At 39.6% G+C, this 22698-nt stretch overlaps 1 protein-coding gene across 1 annotated transcript; it reads left to right on the top strand.

Annotated features, from left to right (window-relative positions):
* Positions 1–6205: 6205 nt before the first annotated feature.
* Positions 6206–22447, top strand: LOC108146174. The gene is made up of 3 exons (XM_017272080.2): positions 6206–6579; positions 16681–16913; positions 20136–22447. The coding sequence occupies exons 2-3, from the start codon at positions 16848–16850 to the stop codon at positions 21900–21902; spliced, it is 1833 nt and encodes a 610-aa protein (XP_017127569.1). The 5' UTR covers positions 6206–6579; positions 16681–16847; the 3' UTR covers positions 21903–22447.
* Positions 22448–22698: the final 251 nt, after the last annotated feature.

Raw genomic sequence — 22698 nt, 5'->3', positions numbered from 1 at the left:
CCTGTTCTCATGGTTATTGTTGCTGTGGCTTGCTTGGATGTTGGCGAATTGTTGCAGTTGGTTTGATTTTGGCCTGTCGATGTTGCTACTTTACTACCACTGACGCCACTTGCTGCGATGCTTTCTCCGCATCTCTTTCTTTCGCCCGTGCATTTCTCTTTCACAGTTTAGCGGCTGAAAGGCTGAAAAGGTCTTTCGGCCGCGGGTCATTAAGTAAGCCAGCGGCTCACTAAAGTTGCCTAATGATCTCCCTCACCGAAAACACACGTTTGTATACCTTTTAGCGCGATATAAATAGCATTAAAATGCAATTATGGATGCTGGCAAACGCATCCAATACGCAACCATTAACCTCGGCTCAGAGCTTAACATTCAATTAACGCTCAATGAAAGCAAAAGCAAGAGCCCCCGAAAACCGAAGCCAAACCGTTTTAATGGGTGTCAAATTCCTCCGAGTTTTCACTTTATCGCGGCATTCTGAGATCACACCGATTTGATTAATGCTTCTGTCAAATGGCTTCGATTTTAAGAGGGACAAATGTTTCACCTTGCCGGATTGCGCAACATTTTCGAATCCCACACAACAAAACATTATGTTATCCAACTTTAGAAAGATCCGAAGAAAGCAACCATATCTTATGGTGGCCGCTATGCCAAATTTATAATATATTTGCATGCCTAATCACAGCATGAGCTTAATCGTTCGATAAACAAGCGGAGCTTAGTAAATATTTTGATACTCTTTCGGGGGGAGAAATCTAGTAAATAGAAAATAGTAAAATAGTAATAGTAAAATAGTAGCATAAATATTTGTATTTATTTAGATTTGATATTTAATTAAGATAATCAAAAGTAAGTAGTAGGGAGAGAAATTATTGTGGAATATAGATTTAGTGGTCTCTAAAAAAGATGTTGTACTAGTAGCATATGTTTTAATCCTTAGTTAAGAGAATAAGTAGGAAAAAAATTTATTTAGAATACTATTTTAGTGGCCTTAAAATAGCTTTTGTTCTGGGAGCACATATTAAAATTTTTAATTCAGAAAATTAGTAAGCTCACACAATATAAAAATAAATTGATAGTCACTTGATAAAAGAAGTTTACCAAGATTTTTAAAAATATTGTATAAGCTTTATATAATTTTACGGTGGAAAATGTATTGTACCTTTTAAATACTACTGCTCTTAAATTTGTTTATCTATTATTGTATGTATTCCAAATAAAATATGGCTTCCAATTAATACAATTACAATCTTATAAGGAGTTATTAACAAAAATATATATCATCAACTGGTAGCTGTATAGCTACAAGAAACTTAAGTAACTTATCCCCTTTCCAGAAGCCTGATAAAATCATAATACTCTTGCTTATGGCTTATGAGCCAAACATTTATAACTTTAAGCTTCAGCTAGCGCACCAATTAGCATACTATATACATTTAAAAATAAAAACAAATCTTGGTACCGCCGCACACAATTTCTCTTTCATTTGGCGAAAAAAAAAATAAAAAACGGTTTACTCTGCGTATCTTTCGGGCATCTTTTTTCATATCTGTAGCAGAGATTTTGCTTTTGGCCACTTACGGTATTTCTGCGCCTTGTTGTCGCTGTCGCTACCTAATTTGCATACGCATACGCACAGTTCACAGATACCCCGATGCTCGTACCACCGAAAATCGAGACACTACAACTGGGCCTCAAAACGAAAGTGAAAACACTCCAGTTGGGTGCTAAACGGAGAGTCTAACCGAAAGATACACATAATTTCCAACTGTCTACAATCAATATTGATCGTCTCGCAATCCCTGGGAATTCGAAATTGGATTTCGATCGAAGGCAAACAAAAAGCTTTACCATTTCTTTAGAAAACTATTTTTAAAAGATCTTTTCTTTTTTTGCAAGACTGAGGCTGAGTGGCTTATGCAATCGTGCGGACTTAAGACCTTTCAACGCCTTTAACTGCAACATGGACTTAAGTTGGGATTTATGCGGCGGCTGAGCCCGTGACTCTGTCTTTCGCAATTAAATGTAAATCGTCCATGGAGGAGGCTGATCGGCTTGTAATGCCGCATGTTTCTGTTTTGTTATTGTATATATGGCATAGTTGTTCCTTGGTCCCAGACACGCCTTTGGCTGTCTGCGTCTGGCTTTTCGTTGCCCGATTGAGATTTCTGCCGTTTTGCTATGCCATTTTTTGTCTCTTCCATTTTTTTTTTGGCGAGTGAAAGTGATATATGGCGCATGACTCAGGCTCCGTCCATGCTCGACTCGACATCGACTCCGAGTCCCACTCAACGCTACTCCCAGCCGACCCCATCCCGGATTGGGAAGTCATATGCATAAAATATTAATTAAGAGCCATTTATGCAGCCCAAGACGAAGAAGTGGGAAAAAAGGGCGCAGCAGCCACCATGCGTGGTCCGAATCCGAAGGCAAATCAATTGACATGTTTCGAAGACACTGAGAGAAATTTATCATCCTGTTTCTGAGGAATCGAGGGAATGTTTTTTTACATTTTTAGTTTTCGCAACAATTTTACTACCTAGTTTGAGATAGTTTAGATAGTTTTCTAACTTTTGAAACTCATTTCTTAGTAGTCTTTTTGTTGTAACTTGGTCGTACAGCCATAACAGTGACTGTTTTGGAAAAACACAATTTTTACCAACTGAGAATTTTTAAAAAGAGTTTAAAAATACGATTTCAGAAAAGGGTTTTTGGGTATTTGAAGATTTGTCCCAAAAAAAAAGAACACATTTCATAAACATATTTGGTTGTAGTTTGGCCAAAATAAGAAAAAAATGATCTATCTTTTATACAAATAAGTTTTGGCTTGGCAATAAAAAAACCTAAATAAAATAATTAATTGAACAAAATTCTTAAGCAGAAGAAAAAATGACTTCTCCACCTTCGTCAGCAAGAGAAGAGTGGTATAATGGTTGTGAATTAAATAATTTTGCACTAGTTAGGGCAAGTCGTGGCCCTCACCTCTAACCGATCTACACCTGTGTGCTGCTCTAACCTCTTTGAGCCCAAGGCGGGCATCTAACCATCTAAGAGCCAGGTTCATTGTCTTTATAAATGTGATTTAGGGCTGGCGACAGCCCAACGGAAAAGCCGCCAGCAACTGAGTGAACAATAACAAAAACGGCCAACAAATTGTAGCCCAGCGACTGACAAAAGAAATGGAAAGTAAAAAGCGAGGCGATTCCATTGAGCTCGATGACCGGGCACCGGGGTTGCAGCTCCGTTCAGAGTGCGCCTTGCATAACATAATGATTGACATTGTTTGGGCCAGGCCATGGTCCACAATAATTTGTTTATAAACAATAAGCGCCCGGATTGTGCACCGTTATAACTGCACTGCCAAAGCGGCTTGGAAAAAGAAAGAGTTGTGCAAAACTCAGCCAGCAACTGGTTTTTATCTGCTCACAAATGAAACAAAAATAACTGAATGAACACGGGATTATTTTGTTATAGCTTCATAAGGTGAAAGAGGTAAGGGGTAACAGTAGGTGCATTCAAAAAAATTTAAATAGACAGGTAGCAAACGGTTATATCGTTTGATAAACATTTAGTTATTATTTTTGTTTATTTATTTTATTTTTCTATGCGTAGTGGGGTGGGATAGGTTAAAAATTGCGAACGAGTAGATTACATATTAATAATTTCTTTTTAATTAATTTGGCTTAGTTGTACATAACCGATTTTGTTAACCAGGCTCTCGTATTTTAAACCTTATTAATAAAACCCATTTAAAAATTAATTAAATTATGAAATTAATGTAAATCATCTAGAAATTTTTTTGGCTGTGCCATTAGGCTTAGTTATAGATCCTGGAACCTATCAATTAAATTTTTAAAGCTTTCCTTTTTAAAACCCTTTGAAATAAAACTATTTATATATATTAAATTTTATTAAAACATGTATGTAAATATATTTAAGGCATATGATCAGTTTATACATCTCTGAACTAATCAATTTAATTTTTAAGTCTCTCCTATTTCAAGTTTTTTTTTAATAAGACCAATTTTAGATTTAATTAAATTATTAAATTTATGTAAATAGTAATTTTAATTTATTTCCTAATGATCTTAAAAGGATCTCAATTTTGGATTTCATTTAATTATGAAATTTATGCAAATCTAACAAAAATGTATCATACTTTATAAACGGTTGCCTCACTTTCTCCAGAAATGTTACATCACAGTCGCGTTCTTCAGTCGAAAACCATTGCCTTTCCCAACCTGACTCTACCTGTGCCTCAAATGCGGGCCCAGAAGTTGCTCAATTTTCTAGAAACAAAAGGCAAAGCAAAAAGAAGCCACTGGATGAGGGTCTGCCTACGAGTACGAGTGCGTCAGCCGAGACGGATCACGGCTCAATTAGCATGCCAGGCACGTCCCTGACCCAATTCCATTTTGAGCAGTGTATGGTAACTCGGTGATAATGCTACTCGAGGATCTACGTCATTGAGCTGCGTGTGATTCACGGCGGTTGTACACAAATCCGGGGCGTTGTCGTGCCCTGACCGAGATCCACTCTTCATGAAATCGAAACCCCTGTGGCAAAAGGCGGAACTTTCGATTTCTTTCGATGTCATCGCTTGGGCAGCCACGGTGCGTACCAAATCATATATTCAAATGAAAGTTAGCCGATTACTTTCTTGGCGCTGCTGGGCTCGGCCAATTGTCGGCGGTGATCCATGCTGTATCTCTCGGATTTGGGCATTTCTACTTAATCATTTTTCGGCTTGTGCCCGCGCTCGATGCTCGTTTCACTTGCCTTTTGCTTTGATTGGCAATTTGGTTAGACATTTTTGTGCCATTTCATCATCGGAAATTGGCCGACTGGCCACCAAGACACATCTCTTTTTTGTACAATTTCGAGAGTGGCGAACGACAAATTTACTTTTGGGCTTTGCACTTTGGCAAATTGATCAAATTTGTTGCCAGGAAATTGGCACAAAGTGGTTTGCTTTTCTTTATTTGTTTGCGTTGTGCAATGTGCAGATGGAATTACTGGCCCCAAGGCATTTGAAAATTGGGCTGAAATCATTTGGTTAAACAATCTTTAATAACAAATAATGGTGACATTTTCTTGAGACTTGCTTTAATTTGTTCAAATTAAGTTTTAAAAGGAATTGGGAAAAATATTTGGGAAGCATTTAAAAATTAGCATGTCAAATGGCTTTGAAATCATAGTAGTTTAGTAATAAATATTTATAACAGACAAATAGACCTAACTTTCCTATAATAAAAATTCATTGCAAAACAATGCCTGAATTCCGCACATACATTTAATTGAATCTTTGCAAATTCTGGAATTTGTTTAAATTAACACTAAGAAAACTTTCACAAATTATTCTTGAAGCTGTTCGGAATGTTAATTTTCCCATAACAAAGCCACAAACTGTACAATTCACACATTGTTTGTTGATTTTAAAAATTTATTAACTCGAAAAACAAAAGACTTAGGCAACGAACTTGAATAAATAAATTATTCAATTAAAATCGAATAAATGCTTTTCTACTCGCTCCAGAGAAACAAAAGTTTGACTTGGTAAACGAATTAAATTTATTTACGCTACGCCCACACAAAGGTCAACCAAATGTGTCTGTGTGCCACACCTTTTCAGGCCGCTAAGTGTGCGCATTATGTCATTAGGGATTGCATAAGCGATAAGGCTGGCGATCATAATTTAATTTTCCAATGCATTGGCCAGAATAACAAGCGCGTGGCCAAATAGCTGAGCTTTGTAGCTGAGTCACAGCCGGACGCACGAACCCTTTTCGAATAACAATCGAAATTAGGCAATCGTTGAGGTAGTTCGCTGGTATCCGCCACCGACCGATCGACGTCACCAGTTACCTTGACACCGTGCAGACGGTTGCCAAAAATACAAAAAAATAAAACCAATATATAGTTGAAAACCGTAAGAGAAAGAGAAAAAGGTGGCCGGCAGCAGAAAGCGGCCTGAAATGAAAAGTTGGGCGAAAACAAGTTTTTTGGAATACCCGAAAACGGCATATTTTGCATTCGGCATTCGATGGTGCCGAGCAAAAGAGCGACTTTTTCTCTCTGTTCCTCTTCGTGAGCGCTCTTTTAGCCGCTTTTCAGGCATCGGGCGCTCGAGCGGAGCGACAGCTCCAGTGGTAAAGGGGTCAAAACTTTCACGCGATATAAAATCTTGGTAAGCAATACGGCCGGGCCGCATTTTCATTTCAACTTTGTGTGCGACGAGTTGTGTCTCCAGTCGCGTGTCCTGTTAGCAGCCACCTCCGCGTCCGCAGCGCGTCCCTCTTCGTTCCGTTCGCCCGCAGTGTTCGCATCGAAGATCTATATAAAATTGGAATATATTTTAAGAATTTCGACTTAAAAATACAAAAAAAAAAAACAAGCTTCAAAAACAAGCGAGCAACTCGAGACTTGCTCTTGGTTCAATTTGTGCATCGAATAGATCCAAATCCTCGAATCCAGTGGAACACGAATAAAACCCCAACGTGATCCACCGCTGTGCCATTGACTCCAGCTAAAAGGGATTAACTAAGGCCCAAAGCAAAGGATTTTAACAACCTGAAGGTAAGAAAGTGTAACGACATTGAAAAATAACTGCTTGATTATTTCTCCAATCGAGTTTTAAGATCAATGAACGGATTTAAGTGGCACAGTATAATAATATTAAACAGTGGTGAAATTGGAAATTAGGATCTTAGGACTGCAAATAAAATCATTTCTAAAAGTTAATCGTTTAAAATTATCAAGTATTCCTTTAACACACATTTATTTGACTTGCAATCAGAAGACTTAGGCAACAAACTTGTCATGAAAAATTCAATTAATATCAATAAAATCTTTCAAAAACTTTTCCAACTTAGTTCATAAGTGAAACCATACTAAAGGAAAAATGTGTTTCTTTAAAATGCTTTAATAAATTTCAATTTCTTTTTAATTTTCACAACTTCAGTCAGCTTATTAAAAATAGTATGCTAACAGTTAATTCCACCAAAGAGCTCTTTTAACAAAAAAATCATTTTTCCACACTTCAGACAAACTTAATGATCAGTCTTGGCCATGGCCGCACCTAACCGTTCTTTAAATGCTGTCTATAGTCTGTCTGCCGACCATATAAACATCTTCCCCATTCACACACACAATCGTAACTGTTTGGAAACCTTCGAAACACTAAAGCCACAGTTCCATTTGCTTACAAAAGCGTTGCAATCACTTCGGCGAAAGAGAGAATACCCGTAAATCTTTGTTATATTCGTTTGGAAACGAGTGCAGAAGAAAGCCAAAAACGCATGGCAAACTTTCGTCGTCGTGCATTATGCGGAAATACAACTATTATTAATAATAGTTAAGGAGCTGCTGAGGCGTGAAGCGGATAAAACTGCTGTGGAACCCTTGGCTCATTAAGCTTCATTTGGATTTGCATACACAGAGCTTCCAGTTGGCCAAAGACAGAGCTAAGCAGCCACCACCAAGCCAACTAAGCCACCCAACCACCCACTTGAAACGAGATTCGAGTGGTTGTGCAGCAGTCGCCGGCTCTCGTTCTGTGTGTCTCATGTTGCTGATTTTGCTGCTGGTGAAATTTCATCGCGTTTCGCGCGAATGAAAGTCTGAAATTACCTTGTGCCGCTTCTCATTCGCAGATGCAGTCGCTGAGTTTTCCTTACACACATGTGCTGCAGCTTCTTCTCTTTGATTAATATTGCGAATTGCTTTGTTCAAAAACTGCTCCACTTTGGGCCAGATGAGCACATGAAAACAATTTCGCTCACTACGCCACACACTCTTCTATAAAAAACAATACACCCCGATGCTATCAGACAGATATACTTTCTGTATCTGTATCTATAATTGTACATGTATCTTCTGCATCTTCTAGCACGCGCACGCTCTCGGCCAAGTGGGTTGCATTGCTCATACGCCGTGTGGGCCACTGCCACTGCCACCACTTGTCATCGCTGCCCAAACATAGCGCCTGGCAATACTTTTAATTGATTCCACACAGACATTGGTGGACCGCAAAACACAGACATTCTCATAGTGAAAGAAGCTGCGCCACTTGCTGCAATAATTACTGGTTTCTCGCTCTCGGTTGGGGCTTCAACTCCAGCTCAATCTCAATCTGAAAACCCTGGCGCAAGACTGAAAAGCACGGCGACTGGCTCAGCGACTTGGCGACAATTTCAAATTAACGGCAATTGTCTCGCCGCCTTGTGCAATTTTCACGCAGTTTTTCATGGCAGCGTGAAAATGTCAAACAACAACGGGATTGAAAGAAAAAAGAAAAGCGACCGAACTTTCATTGGCAGCTCCAGGAGTTGTGAAAACACGGTTTTCATTAGCTGCCAAGTGAAAAGAATAGAAAAGAACTTGAAACAAAAGCTGAAGAGTAAACACTTCTATAAAAATATATATTTAAAGATTATTTGGCCTATTTTAAGCCCAAGCGAAAGATTTCTTATTTTAGTAGTTACACAGTTTTTCCAAAAAGTTACTGCAAAAACACTATTTTTTTTAACTATGAAAAATTTTAACTAATATAAAGTTTCGTATATTCTTTGAATTTTTGGACCTATAAAATAAACATAATGATTTTTTAAAGTAAGCCATATAAAACGTACTGGAAAAACATTCTTCTTTAAATTATAAAAGATTTTTATTAAAATATTATTTTCTGAAAAAAATGATCATTTCTTTTCATGAAATCTTTATAACAAAAGTAAATTGTTATAACATGAAAGTCAAACATAATAGCTTTCAAAATATAATAACTTTTTTCTATAGCTACCTTCACCTAGCTTTCAATCTGCTTTTAATGAGACCGCAAAGTGAATTTCTCATTACTGACATGTAATTCTTGAAATAATTCAATTCACTTTACTTGCATTTGTTTTGATTTCTTTCCTTTTCACTTGGTTAACTCCGTTAACCCTCTAATTCTCCGGCAGCCAACTCAGCGTTTTTCGGCTTGTTGACCACCAAAACTCATTTGGCACCATCCGCTGCACGTCACTCACCACTCAAGTCGCTCCCAAAGCTCAGCTCTTCATTAGGCTTAGGCGCAATCAAAGTTGATTCGAAATTATCATGGAAATCATGGAAAATCAGTCAAATCAATGGCCGCCCAGAGATCCATTCGTATTTCGTATTTCGTTTTTCCTTTTTTTTCTTTTGATTGAGCCGCGCGAGAGTCACTCCAAAAATCGAGCACCAAAAATGAAACATCTCGAGTAACTTGGCGGTGCAATTGTATCTGTGTCTGTATCTGCATGTGTGGCTGAGCGATGCGCTGAAAAGAAATGAAAACCACTTTCTTTGCATGCATGCCACAAAGTACGAGTACTCCAACACCACCAAGTGGAGCCCGAGAGTCGAGCAATTTGCCTGCTGCACCACTGCAAGTTGCAAGTGGTGTGTGGTGAGGATGGTGGTGGTGCCTTTAGTGGCGAGCGGTGCGGAGGCAGGCAAGCGGAACAGGCCGCTCCGTGGCGACAGCCGCCGCAGCCCGAAATTGGGTCACTAATTATTTCAGAGCAAAATGCAACCGGCTTTGGCTTTGGCTCAGTCGTTGTATCTGTTTCTGCACAGAGAAAAATATATGGCAAAAACTCGTTAACGAAAATTGTTTTGGTAAGCCATAAATTATGTACTAAAAAATCTGTACCAAATTTCTAAAAATTCCTTAATATATTAAATTGAAAGTTTTATTACCATTGATGAGGTGATTTCCTTTGGTTTATAATTTGTAATTAAATATTTATGTTACCTGTGGAATGTCCACAATATCCTATAATTCAATTAAGTTTTACCGCGTCAAATAAGTTTTTATTTATTTATTTATAAATCATAAACTTCTGCTCGTTACATTTAACAACATTTTCAAACATTTTCTCTTTTTGACAGGGAATCAAATTAAAACCACTTTTTTTTTGAATATTTAAATTTAGTCAAACCATTTTTAAATACGAATTTTATTATATCAAATTATAAAATGTAAACGTTTTTCGTAATTTCAATTTAAAATAAAGTGGTCTCACTTTAACATTTAAAAAAAAGGAACATGAAAAATGTCCATTAATTCATTATTTATTTGGCAATTTAAATTTGACATTGGTAATTTTTCTCATGGTGCACGAAACTCTGGCTTCCACAGGCAATGCGGCTTCCAGTTGGCTTCGACTAACGATGCGTTGCAAGTTGCAACTTGAGGATATGCCCCCAGCTCGGCAGTGCCCCCTTCTGCGCGCCCCTGGCCCCTTCTTTCGCCGTTGATCACCTTGTCGCTTTTTTGCTTTCTTTCACCCTCACCATCTCCATCTTCTTTCACTGCCATTCCATTCCTTCGTTCTTTCACCGATCGTCACTGAACTGGACCGGATAAACTTGGGCAGAAAGTGCAAGCCCTTGAGTTTTTACTTTCGTTGGGTTGCCAGTGGTTGGCCATAATGGTAACCGGTTCTGCCCATTCAATGGCATCCGATCCCGATCTGAAATCCCCTCGCCCCTGCCCCTTGCCTCGCCCCCTTTTTGCAATTGGAGTCGTTTTTCTTTTTTTTTTGTTAGCGGATTTCGCCTTTACCGTTAAAAGAAATGGAAAGTAAAAATGGCAACAACAAAAGGAACCAAAAATGGGGAGGAGAATATAGGGGTTTTGTGAATTATGTTAATTGTCTTGTTTCTTTTATCTGTATCTTTATATCTGATCCTGGCTAACGGCTTTCCACTAATGATCTGTAAGGGGTGACTTACTGTAACTGTTGGCCAGCTAACGGAAACGGTTAGCAGATAACGGGAATTCTTCTCCACTCGCAGTTTTTCGGCAAAAGTGTGGGGCTATGGTTGACTGAAAACCGGGTGAAATGATTAAATTGGTTTCATCACGAAATCGTACAGTTTTATTAGGGGTACTATTAACATAACTTCAGTACGATGTTTTCAAAAGGCACAATTCACAATTTGTATTAAAATTATTGTTTTATTTTTTTTTAATAAATAAATAAATTAAGCATATCCGAACGTCTATAACGTGCATACAAAAATCCATTTAATACCAAATGCAAAAATCAAAAGTAAAAGGAAAGGCAATAAAAATCAATAACTAATTTTAAAAAAAATTCAGTTTTTTTCAGCATTTTTTTTTGTTTCCTTTGCCATGATTGCAATTTCCTCAATTAACATATTTCACACCGCTTATCCCGCATCCCGCATTCCGGCTTCTCTGGCCTTCAACCCGCAGTGTGCCAGATCAGTATGCAAATTGCTCGCGAAGCCCATTTCTAATTTCACTTTCCCTATTTTGCGATAAATTGCGTTATCATTTTTGTACGCACATGCGAGGCAAGGAAATTTCGCAAGCAGCCAACAGGCCAAGTGAATGGAATGCCGTCGAAAAAAAAAAATGAGAGGCGAGAAAAGGGGAGTTGCGGTTGCCACAATTTACTTTCATTTGCCACTCAGACAGCACCTGGGGCAAGTCTGCGGGCGCCAGCGCGCCTTCGCCTTATCGCATTTGTTAATTGTCGCCTTGTCGCCAAAAGTGGAGCAAAGAAAATTAATTGTTTGCTCTATTTTACATAATGCCAGGGTGTTTTAGCGCTGCTTATCGCTTGCCCCGGACATAAATTGTGAAAAACTGCGGGTTCCTGGTAGATTGTTGCAAGTTCGTTGCCTAAGTCTTTTGTTTTTTTTTTGCTTGTTGCCTAAGTCTTTTATTTTTGCAAGTTTAAAATACAAATTTATTTTTAAAGATTACAAAAATTATAAAGAAACCACCTTAACCAAAATAAAATTCCATTATCAGGATTTGGCCATTTTTGTTTGTTTATTATTAGCCATGCTTAAAAATGAATGAAACAAACAAACGATTACCGAATATATAAACCGCCATTAAACGTATGACCAAACTGCCCCGAACCGATTAAATCATGCTATTAAGTTTACGAACCACTAACTGAAACAGTTACCGATGCAAATTAAAAAGTCATAGGAAGAAAATTAAATTAGTGGGGAAACATATGGGCATTTCATCAGCCGAGGTCTTTCAACACACGAGCACGCTTCAGAGCTAATCGGTTTACCCTGTGTTGCCATCTGTTCATCTGTAAGAAAGAAGTTACTTAATAACCATAAAAAAAACACAGTTAACTGAGGCACACACTAACACACACACACACACACACACACACTGGCACACATGAACGAAAGTAAATTGCCCCTTTACAAGAAAAATAAACCTTCGATGGCTGTTAACATTTTTGCGCTTTTTCTGCCCCACACTCCTTCGCCATTGTTGTTGCTCGTTGCGGTGCGAACAAATTTCACTTTCACAGCATCCGCGGCTCGTGATATCGACATGTGTAGTTAATTACGCATGATCCGGCGGCCGATCGGCGGGGGTTATCCGGGGGGAGGGGGGAGGTTGTTTAAAGCTGGGGGCCGACTTCAATTTCTATGCCACTATGGCAAATAATATCGATCGTTTACGGCCACAAAAGCCATGGCGGCCACAAATGACATCAAATTGAGTGGAAACGCTGGTCTTACCGTTACAATTTCGAAATGCTGCACTGCAAGAAACGTGTTATGAAATTTGGAATTTCTTTACAGCACTCATAGCTTAAATTAATTATCATTGAAAAATTTTATGAAAGAGATAAAAAATGATTGTATCGTTTTGTTTTTAGTACCACTTTAATCATTAATCATTATACAAAACATGTCTTTAAAAGGAATGAGAAAATATATGTGCATAAGAAATTAATTGCTGCCGTAAAACATAAATTGCTATCTAAACATTGCTTAGTGAACTTGATCATTTAATACAGGTTTATTAAATATAAACTTTCAGTTTATTTTATCAGCTTATCTTAATGTGTAATACAACACGCTTTTATGTCAATTCATTGCTCTACAGCATCTTAACAACCTAAGCAAATATGAATAAACATTAAATTGATAGTGTATATAATTGTTTTCGGTGCATTAAAAGCAGGTCCACAGCATCTGCAATGTTTGAACGGCAGTGAAACTTTTACCGAGCAACAACCGCCACTTGGAATCGATCGACAAACAACAGAAAAAAACCAAAAAACAAAATTCCAAAGCATAAAACTCCAAGCCAAGTTCTCTGTTTTGTTAACCAAAAAATGGTGTTTGCGGTTGCGACCGCGCCTCTGTCAATTCAGACTCAAACTCGGATGGATCATCTTGTGTTTTTGTGGGGGTCTTCATCCTAAGATCAGCTATCCCATGTCAAGAGCTACAAATTTGTCAGCTCACTCAATTAAGCAAATATCCAAAGACGTTTATGAAGACATATAGAAACGTATTTATATGCGCCATACCCCCCGAGGCTTCAAAACTCCAAAGATGAATGAAAACGAAAAAAAAATAAGTGTGCATAGTTTTAGTTTCGACGGGGGATTTGTGAAAGCGTTCAATTAAATTAATGGACTCCAAGCAGCCGTTTTGGCAAATGCCAAAACCAAAAAACAAAAATGCAGCAGCCAGTGCTGATAAATAATTACCTGGACCATGGCATTAAATGCAATTTCGTTTTCTTTTAATTGACAATCGATGTCAATGGATGCCAGGCTTTATATTTATTCCTTACATGGTCATTAAAGGGGATGCCAATGAGAGTTATTATCGAATTAGAGCAGAAGGATAGGCTTAAAATGTGTGAAAAATGCCTTATAATTTGAGGAATTACACTTCTCGAGGTCTTTGTTTGACTTTGATTTGCAGGAAATGTCGCTGTGCTAATGTCAGTGCTCTATTCAAATCAATTTCAGCATGTAAACCATTGAGATGTCCGATTCGTATCGCATTGACATCCGGCTTCGGGGGCCCCAAAATGTAAGCCACGTAAATTACCGAGAATTAGAACGATCCAACCGCGAGTTATGTGAGTGCAGCAGTGGTTCACCTAGTTTGCAATGGACCAGTTACCATATAGCCAGCACAGCTATTGGCCTGACCAGCGTCACGCATTGTCATTCAATCAATTGGAGACATCGCCACCAGTCATCCGACGACTTTTCATTGCATTTTCACTTGCCAGCGCTTTTCACATGATTTAATGCACCGCCTCGTACCGATATGCTATAAATATAGGTATATGAGTGCGATGGCAAAGAAATGAAAAATGCTGAACCCAGATCGTAAACTAATTAGCTGAAAACAAAAGTCTTCAGTTGCACCTTTCGCCTGCGATGTGCGATATGTAAGCAAATAATTTTATAGTGCTAATTAAAAAAGAAAACAAAACAAAGGAAGAGAAGAGAAGAGAAGAGAAAAATAAATATATGCCCTTATATGCGGCATCTGTAAGAAGCGGGCCCGAAACCCAGAAAGCAGGAGAGGAGGCGGTGAAAACTTTCACTTGCCAAACAGCCACAATAAACAATTCCATTTGGCAGTTACACATAACAACAGCAGCAACAATGAGCATTAAACAAGCTCCATCAGCTGCTGAAGAAGAAAAATTTGTTGTCTTCTTTGTTGGCGATTGAAGGCGCTTGATAAGGAATTTGTTTGGGTGCCAGCAATTAGCAAAAAAAAAAAAAATGAAGAAAAATACAGAGTCCAACAAAATTTCGCTGCCTTTTGCTAATTGCCAAAGATTTCTAGTTTTATATGCAAATCTTTGGCCATTTCCTGGTGAAGAAAGTGGCCGAGAAAATCAAATAAAAAATACCTACTCAAATAAATGAATGAACCACCGTTAAATGGGAAGGCCTCCTAAAAAATTCGAGAAGATAATAACTCGTTGCTAACATTACTCATCTTTATCTTGGCAGAAAATAGACTTGTGCTTATAGTTGTCCCATGTCTTGAGTGAAAAAGTATAATTTCAATTTTAATTTTGTTGCCTAAGTAAAAAGGTTCTTGATTTTTGACAAAGCTAATTTTTGGTTAACATTATTTATTGCAATTTAGGGGAAACATTTCAAAGTATGCTTGTACTAGGCAATGGGATGCTAAGTTAACTTTTTCTTGGTTTTATTAAATCTGGTAAAGATTAATTAGGTTTAAGAAAGCTAGCAAAAAAAGGTTAAAGGTTATCAAAACAGAAAATAATACTTTTAAATTAAATAGCAAATATTTAAGTAAAATAACATTTATTTATTATGTCTACCAGTTAAAAACTAGTTAAAAAACCTTATTACAAAAAAATCAGTTGTTATATGAGTAGTACCTAATCATTTGTAAAAGTAAGGTGCTTTTAGAACATAAGAAATCTTAATATTTTTTAATTTAGCAATATTAAACTAAATTTGTTCTTAAAAGTATCAAGTATGAACTCATAGTCATAGTAAATATAAGAAAAGTTCTTTATACTTCTTTTGGGCTTTTAAAATGCTTAAAAGTACTAAAGCCTTCAATTTCAAAGGGGCTAGAAGCTCGAAACTCAGAAAGTCATGATTGCATAACACAATCAGCTGTAGGGCTACTGCTAGAGAGTCGCTCAGCACCTGCACCCACCCCCTCTTTCAGCCGAAAAACAATCGCCAGCTAGTTTAGTGGTATCCGTTACTGTTTCAGTGGGTTAATAGTACACTTGCTCAACGCCAGCAAGCCGGTTTCATCGGCTGCTCCTCGGACTTTATGGCCGCGACTTGTTAAAAACCCATTTACATGTGTTTTTCTTTTTCTTTTTTTTTTTGTTTTAAGTAGAAGAAGAAGACCTAGGCACCAAAACAGTATCCATATCCACCATGTGTAAAAGTAAAAACTGCCAGCCCAAGTCTCTTAAGCCAAAAAAACTAAAGAAAGAAGAAAAAAGAAGCGGGAGAGCAAGTGAAATGCGTTCGCTGCTGAGAAGTCGAATCCCCGAAGCTGAAGCCGCTTACTTTTCCACCGCTCCGGCGGCTGTGTGAAAGCTGTCAGTCTTCGGGTCTTCCAGTCTTCAGGTCTGCAGTCATCCAGTCTTCAGTCTTTATCGGCACTCGAACGCATTCGCACCGTCGGAATCGGCAGACCCAGACTCTTTTTGGCCAGGCCTAAACTCCGTCTGTTACTTTTGGGCCGCCACTGTTAAGTTAGATGGCCAAGTCATGCTAGAGTGCGACTGTTAAACGTAAGACCCCTCCCCCCGCCCCCCTTTGCTCAAGCGACTGGGGAAAAACAGTCGAAAATTAATGGATGGATCGTAAAGTGCAGCCACTGTGTGGAAAACCTGACGCTGCGTTGGCGTCTTGGACTCGGGGATTCGGATTTGGATTCGTATACGTATTCGTAGCTAAAGTTGTCTTGCGGAGTACTGTTATAGTGAAAATAGAAAGTGGTTCCTGTTTGGTGCGCGCGAGTTTTCATTTGCTTTACATAAAATGCAGTTTTCTTTCTCGCGTATTAACAAGCACTAGCAACGACACCATAAGCTTGCAAACGGGCAATTGTGGCTAATAATTTGGCTGCTTAATGACGGCCATAAAGTCTAATTTTGAATTATGTACATAAGTGTTTTGTCCAGGAGCACGGGGCTTCTCCACAGGCAATATTATTAAACTAAGTGAGATAAGCCAAGTTATTTTGGCTAACAGTGATTTACAACTGGTGCTAATAACAGCGCGGTTACAGCCTCTCTTTGGCTGGCCTCAAAAATACACACATTCGTATGCAAATCCGGCGCATTGTTTACCCTTGTTCCCCTTTCTTTTCTTGCAGACACCACACAAAAATAGAAAAATAGAGAATAGCAGCAGCAGCAGCAGCAAAAGCAGCCGCAGCAGAGAAGAAAGCCGAAGAAGTGAGGCCGAGTAGCGAAATCCAAAAATCCACATTTTTGGAATTTCAATTTCAAGCCAAAACAGAACTCACAGAACCAGATCAAAATGGGACACCTGACGCGAAGCAGCAGCCTAATGGCCATAGTCCTATGCCTGGTACTCAACACAAAGGTGAGTTATATACATATATATCTAAAGCGTAAATGATGGGATCTGGAAAGTGTGGGCCATAATTTCAATTAGGAAACGTACAGTTAAAAGATAGATCTGTGGTGTGGCCCACTTTACAGCAACTCATTTCGTATGCAGACCCAACCTCTAGCGGATCTCTTCACTTTCGACTCTAGACTCTAAGATAGACTACCGTTCGATCAATAGCGATTCGAATGCAAATCACTGCGAGTGTCTATTGATGGATTGAGTTTTGTGGGGAAGTCCGAGAAGAATATCGCTGTAGCGGATCGGATCAGATCGAATTGCTGCCAGATCAATATCAATATCGCATCGAGAGAGTCTGCGAATGGGGAATGGAGCAAAATGTAACAACTAAACGGCACTTTGCTAATCATTGCAATTAGAGTTGGATAATTATCTGCGAGAGGGAAAAGGAAGCAGATATGCACAAGAGAATGGGAGAGGGGGACATATACATATATTGTTTGCTTTTACAGTGGGTGAACTAACAGCCTCTTAACAGGGAGTAAGCAAATCAAAGGCGGGGTTAAACAAATATTTAGGAGGGTTACTATATATTCTATATATAGTACCATATTCAGAAAATATTTGAAAAAGGCAAGAAGAGAAGTGCGCAAATAAAAGAGAATAGGAGAGGGTGGAAAAAAGGAGATTTAACAGAGAGTTTACAAATCAGAGGCGGAGTTTAAAAAAAACATTTTAGGATTGCTTTTATAGCATAACAGATTCACAAAAGTTTTTAGGTATTCAAAACAATGTGTAGAGTATTTTTCATTAATATAGTTCATTAACATCATTTTGCGGCTCGAATAACTTACAGTAACTTGAACTTGTTTCATTCAAAATAAATAACTTTGTCAGCCAACTTTTTATTAAAGATGATTATATTAAATTAACTGATCTATTAAATTAACTAAGTAAAACTATTTTATTAGGAAAATTAAATAAAGGAGAAACTTTCAGCCAGAAGGTTACCCTGGGCAAACCAATAATAATTTAATTGAGAGATCTAAGGCTTAAGAAAGTGTAGTTAAAAGATATTTAATTTTATAGAAAGAATTAAATATTAACTTGATTTCTATTAAAACACATTTTAATCAGTTTTGCGCATTTTAAATGCAACGAATATTAACCATTGCGATAGACTGTCAATCAATATTAGAAAAGGCCATAAATTTGGTCGATTTCTTGGGGCTACCGCACGCTTTCGTTTGATAAGCATGGCCAAGACGAAATGTTTCTTTTCCCCCCTCTGAAAAAGTCCAGCCTTCAGTGGGCTATTTAAAGCGAATCAATCACTGTGGAGGCCGATGGAAAACACTAACACACACACACACACACACTCTGCGGATTTAAGCCGATGCAATCACGTCAAGGAAAACGCAAAACTGGCCAACTAGCCATCCGAGTATCCAACTATCCAACTATCCAACTAACCAACTGCGTGTCTGGGTGCTGAGGCGGCGAAGAAATTGCAGTTATGCTCTGATTTGTACCAGTTTTGACTTTCTTGTTTATGGCGCATTAATTCACAGAGATTGCTTTATTATTTATTTATTGTCAGTTTTCTTTCTCCAAAGCGTCGAGCGAAAAAAGAGAGAAGATAAATTACCAATACCAATCGAGGCGATCGATCGATAGATGTGTTTATATTGATATCTCCATTGCCAACTGCGTGGAATGTCCAAAAAAAGAAAAGACTCGAGACTCGAGACGGTTTTTCGTTGGCTTCGCGTATCTTTTTCTTTTGTTGGCCAGCTCGTTTTCCTTTGGTCATTTCACTTTCAAAATCATCTCACGACATCTGTAAACGCGTGGTCACCAGCCGCCACCGAAAGCAAAAATAATAATAAATAAACAAACACAACAACCACAACCTACAGAAAAATCCACACCGTCATCGCGTTGGACTTAACTTTCGGTTTTCGTGGACTTTTGAGATACATCCGCTTCCCGTGTGCAGCCACAAAAAAAAAAAACAACCATAAAATTATGAACCAGATGCGAATGAAAGAAAGAAAGTGACAAAGCCCTGCGGGGGGCGGTGAAGTGGGGGAGGGCGTGGCCATTTCTCTGTTGTCTTACGCAATGGGTTAAGCTCCGTTTGGGTTTCAGTTTTTGTTTTGTATTTTTTTGGTAAGCGTGCCGCTCTGCCAACCATTTAATTTCAAAATACTCATACTCCAGCTGTCGTGTAATTTTCAACGCTTCGCCTCGCTTCTTTTCGAATGAAATGTCGTCGAGAGTGCTTTCGGTGTCTGACTGAGATTGCTATTGCATAACCCAAATCCAATTATGTGACGGAAAAAAGATAAACCAAAACGAATCCGAAATCGAGAGCTTTCCGCAATCCTGTGATCTGAGCCATAACCTAGGTTGTAATCGAAACATTTATAGTGGGCGTAATATTTTGACATCGTTTGTATGAACAAGGGGAATAAACAAAAGCAGTTAGGAACCCAAATTATGAAAGCAATGGATATCCATAAAGGTTATGATTGTGATAAAGTCGAAATAAGATTTCTTTGGTTTTGAATATTGTATTTAAAATAACTCTATACTTTAACATACTTTATAGTTTGAATTTATATTTAGAAATATCTAAGAATTTTAACTTGATTTGATTAAATTAAATTCAATTAAAATAATTTGATTTAGATAAAAAATTGTTACTTCCAGGGCATTTTCTATCATTCAGCACAAGTTTATCCAAAAATAAGAAACCTTAATCAAAAAAATGTTTTCTAAAACAATCTGGACGAAGGGCCGCTAAAATAAAAGTTCAACGCTGCGTATGCGTGATATGCCTATTACTTACCTTTAAGGAACATCTCTCATACGCAACGTTGCAGGATTTTTGTCAAGCTTGCAAAATATAAATGTAAAATAAATGTAAAATGTTAAATAAAAATACATGAATGTAGGTTTGCAAGTTGTTTAATCCAGAGACTCAAACAAAAAGGATTTTGGCGGTTTTCTTTACTACATAAAATTATAAATTAATTTTAATAGGCCAAAGAATAGTCAAGTTTTTAAAGAAAAGATATGTATATAGGCTTTAAATATATAATCCATGATGTTTAATACAGCGACTATTAAAAACAAGTTTTTGGAGATTACTTTATATTACTTAAACCCATATTTTATCTATCTTTCAATACTTTTCTAATACATTTTCCCCTAATTTTCTTTCCACAGCACCTGTCGGTTCATGGCGACGCCTCGCACATTGAGTCCGCCGCCCTGCCCCTCGAACACAGGGCCGGCTACGGTCCGCCGGCGCCCATTTACGGAGCGCCCCAGGGACCGCTGAGCACCGGGGCCACCAACGATGTGTCGGAGGAGGCCTGGCCGCTGGCCAGCACCAACGACAGTCCGCAGATCAAGCACCTGCAGGTGCAGTGCGAGAAGACGCACATGCGGGTGAACATCGAGTTCGACCGACCCTTCTACGGCATGATCTTCTCCAAGGGATTCTACAGCGATCCGCACTGTGTGCACTTGAAGCCGGGCACTGGCCACCTGAGCGCCACCTTCGAGATCTTCCTGAATAGCTGCGGCATGACCAGCTCGGCCAATCACAATGCGGCTGGCTATGGAGCGCCCACGCCATCGGGCAGCTATGTGGAGAACACCATCATCATCCAGTACGATCCGTATGTGCAGGAGGTGTGGGATCAGGCCCGCAAATTGCGCTGCACCTGGTACGATTTCTACGAGAAGGCGGTGACCTTCAGACCCTTCCAGGTGGACATGTTGCATGCGGTGACGGCCAATTTCCTGGGCGACAATCTCCAGTGCTGGATGCAGATCCAGGTGGGCAAGGGTCCCTGGGCCTCCGAAGTCTCCGGAATTGTGAAGATCGGACAGACCATGACCATGGTGCTGGCCATCAAGGACGATGAGAACAAGTTCGACATGCTGGTCCGCAATTGTGTGGCCCATGATGGCAAGCGCGCTCCCATCCAGTTGGTGGACCAGAATGGCTGCGTTGTCAGGCCCAAGATAATGAGTAAATTCCAGAAGATCAAGAACTTCGGACCCTCCGCCTCCGTGGTCAGCTTCGCCTACTTCCAGGCCTTCAAGTTCCCCGACTCGATGAACGTGCACTTCCAGTGTGTCATCCAGGTGTGCCGCTACAACTGCCCCGAGCCCAAGTGCGGTCCTGGCCTGCCGGGTGGTGAGTACGGTCTGCCCCAGATTGGCGCCAACGGTCTGTCCGAGGAGTACGGTCCGCCGGAGGCCTACGAACGCAATGACTTTGCCTTGGGCGGTCCCGGAGTTCTGCCCCCGGCTGCCTACCCTGATCCACGTCACCCGGCCAACGATGCCACTGGAGCGTATTCGGAGAATCAGCCCGATGTGGTGCCCTCACCTCAGGCTCAGACGTCGGCGGCAGTGCCCACTGCTGATTCGGGATCGGTATCGGGACCGGCCAGCTCCCCGCAGCCCCAGCAGCCCACGGGCAGCAATGAACTGGGTCTGCCACCGCCACCACTGCCCGGTCAGAGTGGTCAGTACAGCACGGTGAAGCGCAAGGATGACCTGAGTGCCGGTGGCAATCTGGTTTCCCTGGGAGGACGGCCGCGATCCGTCGAGGGATTGGACGATCTGCGTGGCGTGCGCAGGCGCAGGGACACCATGGACATTGTGATGAAGCCGCAGAGGATCTACAAGAGGAATGCGCAGGAGATGACCGATGTGAACACCAGCAGGATCATCCAGGTGGTGGCTCCCGGCGACGTGAACTTTGCGCTGAACAGCAATGCCAGCAACGAGACGGTGGTGATCCAGTCCGCCCGCTCGGCGGATGCGGAGACCATCTGCATGTCGGTGCCCAGCTTTGTGGGAGGATTGGTCATGCTGCTCCTCGTCCTGGCCGTCGCCTCTCTAGTCGCCGCCTTCCTCTTCGTCCGCGTGCGTCACTTCGATCGCAAGGGTGCGGGCATGGCCTATGTGAACTAAGGATCTGAAGGACCAAAAATCCCGAGGATCCACAATTCATCACCAGCGACGACGACGATCATCGGCGTGAACAGAAAACCAAATCAGTTTTATGTGCACTTCAGACAGACACTACTCATCCATCTATATAGGCACCCCCTATCCTGTAGCCATCCAATCACTTCACTATTTATTCTTCGGTTATTTATTGAGACCCAACCACTTTTCCTCCTCCTCCAACACCACGCCCTATCTTCTATATGTTTCCCTAGTTTTAGACGAAGCGAAATTGAATTGTCAGACTTGTTAAGTTTCAGTTATACCTACAAAGGATTTAAGGCCTCCATCTGATTGGACAGCTTCAGATTCAGATACAGATAAAGCCTTGAATGTTACAATATGCAAGTTTATATCGAAAACGAAAATCAAACGAAGTAAAGTAGCGGCAAGCATGGAAAAGCAGAAAATCGTTTACAATAAGTTAATATAGCAAATGTATATATTAAATTATTTATTTATTACTTTATTTGATAGCTGCGAAATAATAAAAAGTTTACTTTTATTAAGCACCCAGTGTTTCCATTGGATCTATTACTTTATCGGGCCAGGCAACCCCTGATAAGAAATAGCAAAACAAAGCTAGTGCAAACTTTATCAGGGTGATGAAATGTTTGGTTGGGAGTTTGATAAGCCTTTGTTTTGGAAATGACTGCGAGTTTTGCTTTGGTTTGGTCAAGAAAAATGAATGGGCCTTTTATTGCATTTTTTTTTTAAAACTATCAGGAAAGTCCGTTTACTTTTACTACTACGATTTCAG

This window comes from Drosophila elegans, unplaced genomic scaffold (assembly GCF_018152505.1).
Source record: "Drosophila elegans isolate 14027-0461.03 unplaced genomic scaffold, ASM1815250v1 contig_208, whole genome shotgun sequence".
Lineage (NCBI taxonomy): Eukaryota > Metazoa > Arthropoda > Insecta > Diptera > Drosophilidae > Drosophila > Drosophila elegans.
The sequence above is the reverse complement of the archived record's forward strand: the minus strand, read 5'-3'. Positions and strand labels throughout refer to the sequence as shown.

Coding starts and splice junctions, on each gene's coding strand:
- LOC108146174 (XM_017272080.2), top strand. CDS start 16,848: ATGGGACACCTGACGCGAAGCAGCAGCCTAATGGCCATAGTCCTATGC. Junction 16,914..20,135: donor GCCTGGTACTCAACACAAAG/GTGAGTTATATA, acceptor TTCTTTCCACAG/CACCTGTCGGTTCATGGCGA.